At 38.4% G+C, this 7,500-nt stretch overlaps 1 protein-coding gene across 3 annotated transcripts in view; it reads right to left on the bottom strand.

Moving 5' to 3' along the window:
- Positions 1 to 7,500, bottom strand: part of LOC138000336 (histone-lysine N-methyltransferase, H3 lysine-79 specific-like) — a 31,956-nt gene that overhangs the window by 22,729 nt on the left and 1,727 nt on the right. For all 3 annotated transcript variants that reach the window (XM_068846662.1, XM_068846661.1, XM_068846663.1), the window contains one exon: positions 5,799 to 5,861. In XM_068846662.1, coding sequence (XP_068702763.1) covers positions 5,799 to 5,861 — 63 coding nt within the window. The remainder of the gene's footprint in view (positions 1 to 5,798; positions 5,862 to 7,500) is intronic.

The following is a 7,500-nucleotide window of genomic DNA, read 5'->3' as shown; positions in this document are numbered from 1 at the left end:
CCCAGCCATCCTATTAATCATCGACCCTGACAAGTTCGGAGCTATTCCTAAGTCATCTACTACCATGCCCTTATTTCAATGGTACATAAATGGTCTGAAGCTACTGATGCTACTGGTGCTGAGGTGAGGATTGTGCTTTTAGATTATAGAAAGGCTTGTCATTTAATCGACCATCGGATTCTAGTCCAAAAGATCTCTAGCCTACAAATTCCTCTTGGAGTCACGCGATGGGTCTGTGACTTTCTGATGGACCGCAAGCAACGGGTAAAGCTAGCGAACGATTGCTTTTCTGAATGGGGTCGTGTGCCCCCTCTGGTGTACCTCAGGGCACCAAACTTGGACCCTGGCTTTTCCTTTTGATGATTAACGACCTGAGAGGTCCCAACGTAAATTCGTGGAAGTATGTTGACGATACCACTCTTGCTGAAGTGGTTGAAAATGGAAATCACAGCATCATCCAAAGTGCCGCCGTTGCTGCCTTAGATTGGTCATGCAAAAATAAACTACAGCTTACCGCAGATAAGTGCTAAGAGATGGTTATAGATTTTAAGAAGCAAAAACATTCTTTCGACCCAATATCTCCCGATAGGAAGGAGTTAGATACTGTCAACAATGTCAAGATTCTTGGACTAACTATTTCTAATAACTTATACTCTGGAACGATCATATAAATAACATTGTAAAGAAGACAAACAAACGCTTATATTTCATAGTTTTGCTAAAACGTGCTCAAGTACCTATGAAAGCCATCATCATGTTTTATTGTACCTGCATCAGACCTGTGCTCGAATATTGTACTCCCTTGTTCAATCACGCTCTTCCCAAGTACCTAAGCGAAAATCTAGAAAGGGTCCAATTGTATCTCCAGGAGAGACGTACCAACGAAACCTCGAGATTTTCCAATTAACGACGTTACATCATCGAAGGCATGACTTTTGTGACAAGTTATTTAACCAGATCATACGTGATCAGTCGCACAAATCATTTCATCTACTTCCACAAAGACACCAATCGAAGTATAATCTCAGGAGAAAGAAAACATTTGATATTCCTCGAATAAACAGTGATATTCTTTAATCATTCTTTTGCCAATATAACTTGTATAATACAAGATTCATAAACATTTGTCTCTCAGTAAGTAACTACGTTACCATTAAACGTAACAATGGTATTATTTGTACTGTTACAATATTAATAAACTACAGTTTATCTTGAAAGGAAATTACTCATTTTGCAGAATGGTCTGCTTACAAGCTAAATGTAAAGGAAATTTCTTTGAAATTAGTAGCACTGCACAGCTTTAATGTTGTAGGAGAAATAAGTCATTGGACTTCTCTAAACTTGGTCACTACTCTAGCATAATGGTTCTCGATCTCAGTTATTTTTCCTAAAAGCATGTTGGGGTACAAAGGTTAAAATTTTACATAATGTCGATCCCTATCAAAGAGAGGAATGTTGGAACTGCCATTGGTTGTTGGGCATTTTCTGTGCATGGAATGGATGTGTTGACAACCTTCTGGCTGATTTCTGCATAATTTCTTGAAGCCACTTTCCGTAACTTGCTGTTCGCTGTGAGAAATTCAACTGTGTGCTCGGGACAAGACTTGAAACAGTTCCCGCTTTGGAACTACTTTCTTGTTGTTTCCTGTGAAGAGTTTTGCCGTCGCTGTAAACCCATTTTCTTCGAGTTATCAACTTTTGTTCCCTTTTGTTAATTGCTTCGACTTAGATCAATCCTTGTTTCCTTAAAGGCGGAGTTGCTTCTTTATTTGGTCTTTCAAGAAATGTTTGGCCATGTTGTAAAACTCATCTTCTAAATAACAATTTTTTTTTGTGAGTCTTTTGTCTTTAGATGGGCTTTCAATTCCTCTATTTCTCTGTAGAAATCGATTTCATTTACGCAATTGCGTTGGCGTGACTCTGCCATATGTGGCTCTGGTATCGTATTGCATATTTTTGTAATATATAGATTTAGCCAAACCCAAAAGCGGAGCTCCCTGGTTATTTATTCTTACTGCCTTTACGGTTTGTGAAAATAAAAGGTTTCGAATTGTCCGCGTTTTGATGTTTCCGGTTGCTGCTTTAATAATGAAATCATTTTCTTTGCTTTCTTCTATAAAAAAATTCATTGCCTAACTAGTGAATTCCACGGTAAATTTTACGCTAAAAACCGATATCGCATGAATCACGAAGCGATGAGTGCGACATCGGTTTTTCCAGTGAAATTTACTTTGCAATTGACCAGTTTGACAATAATTTTTTCTTGAACCGAATGAGTTAAAAAAAAAAACAAGCACACCCTCAGTGAGCGAATGGAAAAGAAAAACAAGCATTTTGGAGTCAACTGTCAATAGCCAGCGAATAGGAATCATGCTAAAATTAGAAGCCATAACAATAACTTTGTCAGTACAAGTTCAAAGAAGAGTTTTACTGATGTACTTTATTCCACTTTATTTCTGAAAACAAGATCATTCACATTTTGATGTATTTCTTGAAACACGCCAGGTTGGCTTGGTACAAGAATCGACAAACTACGGCAATGCAACCAAGAAAGGACGAACTTCAAACACGATCTGCTCCAACACTTAAACGGCAACATTTGGGTGCCTTAAACAAACTTCCGAAAATACAAGCTATTGAGATTTCCCCCTAATTTTACGAGAACTCATTGCGAATACGTTTTTATAACATAAAGGCAAAATTTTCTTGTCACTGTCGAGGCACAACGAAAACCAGTTGGGCAAACGGATTAAAAAAAACACTTGTTCGCTTGCATTTTAGAGGAAAACAAACAAATCAACTTTTTCTTTATGTCCAAAAAAGTACAGATAATTGTTATTTAATTCCAGTTGACAATAAAAACTCGATTTAATTTTCATTCCTGAAAAAAGGAAGAACCGATTAAAACACCTTTTAAAAATACGCATTCACTTTAAATAACGCATTCGTAAAAATAACAAGCGGTTTAGTTCCCAAGGAAAGAATTTTTTGTGCTAAGTATGAGCTATTACTGGTATTCTGTTTTGTCGTTGTCGTTCTCTTTCGCTCAGTCCTTTCGTTTCTGTTCTAGACATAGGTCCTCCAGGCATCATGTAACCTTATCAGAGCTTCTAAAGATATGTCAAAATTGCAATACAGAGAAAAAAGCGGCTCTAAGCAAATTAAAAATAAACACTCAGTTATAACTTTGCATCCCGCCGATGCTTGACTTGAATAACTGCGTAGCCACCAGCGTGGACCACAGATATCATGATATGCCAAACTGGATTGAAACCAGCGAAAAATGCAGAAAGAAAACATCTTCCAAACCGTTTTCCACCTGAACACGAAAAGCGTTGACTGTGTAAGAACTTTCGTTGATATATAGTATGGCCGTATAGCTGCGACGAGCCACAGAAAGCGCGCGAAAAATGAAGCCTCGCTTATGTTCAGGTGAGTTAACCTAGGTTGAACCTGCAATCCAATCGAAAACCAGTACCTGGTCAGCGGTCAACTTAAAAAAAAAACAGCTGACCTCCGTGAGCTTAAGCTTGAGCCCGCGATATGGTCACGTGATACTGGTCAGTGGATACCTTGTTTTGACAGGTGTCAATTAATCAAAATATGGATATCCAAAAAGAGGTATGCTGTAAACTAGCATGATACATACATACATACACACATACATGGAGGGGTGGACGTACGGACGGACATACGTACGGACGGTTGATGACGTCATGGTTATAAAACCAATATTTCTCACATCGATGGGTTACCATTTTTGTTAACAATGGTGGTCCGCGCGCGCGCGCCTTTGGCGCGCGAGGCCCTAAGCTATAAATCAAACTTTTGGCCGAGAGTAGCCTGGGGTTAATAATAAAATATTCATTTATAAATTATTCTGAAGAATTTGCATCTATTGCTTGTGTGGTCAAGTGGATTAAGGAGTAGGCAGCAAATCTTGAGGTAAGGAGTTCAAGATCAAGTTTTGGTGAGTATACAGGAATAGGAATAGGCTGTGAGTAGTGTTGTGTACAAGGGGTGGGCATAAGAGGGGGGATAGAGGTACCGGAGAGGATCAGGGAGGCGTAGGTGAGTGGAAGGGGGGGGGGGGGGGAAATGTCCAGTTCTCTTTTAGACCCCTAAAAAACCAAGCCCCTGGGTTTTTTTTTCTAACTACACCCAAACAAAAGAAAATCTCCTTTTTAGACAGTTGATAAAAATAAAACCAGTTTAAAAAATTTAAACTGGTTTGAAAAGAAATTTTAAATGAAACGGTTTAAAAACAATTCGGAACCAAGAACAAAAACACAACATCTATTTCCCGGGTTAAATGCACAGAAATAATATGCAAACACTAAAATGTATGCAGTTTTATTCAAACTGACACAATTTATCGTCAAGAACTTTTCTCGCGCGCTTATTGGCTTCTAATAACAAATGAAAAATGGCTGAAAATTTGACAATCAAGCCACTAAATTGCATAAATTAAAATTCAATTGTCAGTTCAAGAATCGAAATGCGATCAAAAACTCTCGTGGAGATCAAAAATGTTCATGGCTTAGTGAAAATCGAGCCATTTTGAGGTAGGAACATTCTTCAGTTCCTCGCCTGAGGTTAAGTCCGCAAAACTAAAATCAAACGGGTTAAAAGTCCGGCAAATCCTCCATATTGATACTTTCAGCTTCTCATAAAACAATTTTATGTGTCTGTACTCTGATTGATGATAAAAGTTAGCCAATGAGCGTGCCAGAAATTGTTCAGTTATTGTAAAAAGACTCCTTATGCAGACGTCAACGAAAACGTCCCCTCAAAATAGAACTTCGCCCTAGTAAAAGTCTTTCGCGATCATTCCATCTCGTTCACGTCGTACAATGTGGGCGAAGTATCCTAAAAATAAATTGGTACGAGCGGTTTCTGACTGAAAATAGAGTGTTTTCACGTGACGTCACGGCGGCCATGTTGGTGTCCCTGAACAAAGGAACCGCGGCCATGTTGGTGTCCCCAACTAATCCTTTGGGAATTGAGCTCTATTATCATGCAAATCTTTTCTTTTGTTTTGGTGGAAAAACAAGTTTACCGATCACGTGAGTGAAAACACTCTATAGAGAATGAAAGATTCTCTGTTGCATGCTCACGTTGTCGTCAAAACCTAAAATTTAGTGATTTCACGTCGTCGTCATGCAGAGAACCGCAAAAACATGAGCTAAAATCCGCGCTGCACGTGCAGTACCATTATTTATGCTCTTTTAACCAATGATATCATTGTTTTGTGGCGTTTTCGTCGACGTCGTCGTCGTAGATCTTAAGCTCCCTATTGACCAATTAGAAACTTGATTTTCTGTTGAGTATTTAACAAATAGTGACACACTCGGTTATTGCACTGTGTGCTACGTTTTTGTTCTTACCTCATTTTGACGTCATCTGTGATCTCTTAGTGAACAGACGCACGGCAACATGGAATCTATTTGATTTATGTAATAAGGAATTGGAAGGTTTTTTATAATGACGTAAGCTATGCGTCTGTTCTCTAATAGATCAAAGGTGAGAACCAATCAAAATGTGTGCATTATTGAGCTTATTATTAACTACTCAATAACCGAGAGTGAGGTCGTTACAGTAAAATCTCAAACTGAGGCCTTGCCGTCAATACAGCTAGGCCAAAGTTCGACCTCAGTTTGAGATTTTGCTGCAACGACCTCGCTCTCGGTTATTAAGTAGTTAATAATAATAGACAAGAACGGTCGCTCGTAACAATAAAGTTATTTAGTGTCAATTTATGTTACCTACACCTGGAACAGCACAGAAACCATACTTACAGCATGAACATAGTTAAGAATCAAGGGAAAGACCAACGATACACATGATACAATTTTGTATGCCTGCAAATTAAAATAAGAAAACTGATGAGAAAATAGTCGAACCTGCAAGTAAACTGATATTTGTGGGTTGCGAACAATTTGATGGGCACTGGTTTGCATTGAAGTGATTCTTTGAAGACCAAAAAAAGTGTCATGCACTTGTTGGTTCACAATTTGGCTCGTCCAGTACTAGTTTGATGTTTGCAAGTGAAGACTAGGGCAAACAATGTCAATATTGTTTCGGCGCATATTGGAGTTGCCAACCAATTTGGGAGAAAAAAGGAAAAAAAATGAATAAAAGAAAGATATTTACATGTATGTTGCAATTACATTCATTGGAAACTCGGAAAAATCCGAGTTCTAGATAGGATTGGAACTCACGACCTTACGTGATCTAGTCGAATACTCTAACCACTGATCTGCGGTGAGTCAAAGACAAATATTTTCACCCTTGCTCACCAAGGAGTCTCCAGCAGTTCAGTGGTTAAAGCATCCGGCGACTAGATCACGGAGGGTCGTGGGTTCAAGTCCAAGCTGGAACTCGGATTTTTTCCGAGTTTCTAATAGACGTAATTGCAACATATATGAATAAAAGAAAGAGCAAGAAAAGAAACGAAAATTAAGGAGTTGCCCTGTAACGATATCAAACATCCTTTCAAACTGTTTGATACGACGTGTAACGCACAGGATTATGGCTGATACCCATACACAAGCATTCATCACGCTTAATTAAAGGACCACGTTCACCCGACAGGCATTGCGCCCCGTGGAACAATTTTCATGTATGAAAATCCAGCCAAAGCTCAGATTCATCCAATCTGATAGCCACGATAAGCAGTACGAACTGTTCAATACAAAAACAAATGGTTGAAAAGCCTGTCAGTTGAAGGCGGGCCTTTAATTTATGACAAGCATATTTCTTCAACAGCCGCTTTTGGGAAAGGGTTTGAAAAGAGGGAAGTTGGCAAGCCGTCCCTTCCAAGTACTAGTTATGACTCGTCTGTTCATTCCGCTGCTAACCTTTTACTATAAACTTTTACACGATTGGAAACACACCATTTACTGGAAGCAAGACCTTAAAAAAGATGATGACTCTTAAAGCCGGCTATGGGACTATGGGTAAATTACTTCGAATAATATGGCATGGTAAACTACAAGTTTTTTGGTAGCTTGTGTGACTTCGTTAAGGGGACTGATAATTCCAAAATACATTAAATATTAGGCAACCCGAGACACAACTCTTAAACTTTAAAGTGGCTCAAACGAGTTTCAACAACTTGGAGGGAATGTCTCATTCAAAACTCGGATTAACTTTGCAACACTGTTTCATGTAATGGCAATGTTATGGTACCAAATGAAACAATAATAAATCCTTAGCAATATGCATTCATTAGTATGACGTAATATGTTACCACAGCAACAAACGAGCCATCTAAAAACACCCTATATTTTATCTTTAATCGCCTATATCTCAAAAACGAACTCAGCGACCTCCGCTTTTTTTAATACTGTTGATTATTCTTATAGAAAATGCGCAATATAAATATTAAAATATTATATTAAAACTGATGAGCAGGCTAAGATAAAACTCTCTGCAAAGTTAAAAAAGATGATGTTTATATGTAACAATTAGTTCACGAGCGCACGTTGGATAAGAGAT

Source organism: Montipora foliosa, chromosome 4 (assembly GCF_036669935.1).
Source record: "Montipora foliosa isolate CH-2021 chromosome 4, ASM3666993v2, whole genome shotgun sequence".
Lineage (NCBI taxonomy): Eukaryota > Metazoa > Cnidaria > Anthozoa > Scleractinia > Acroporidae > Montipora > Montipora foliosa.
The sequence above is the reverse complement of the archived record's forward strand: the minus strand, read 5'-3'. Positions and strand labels throughout refer to the sequence as shown.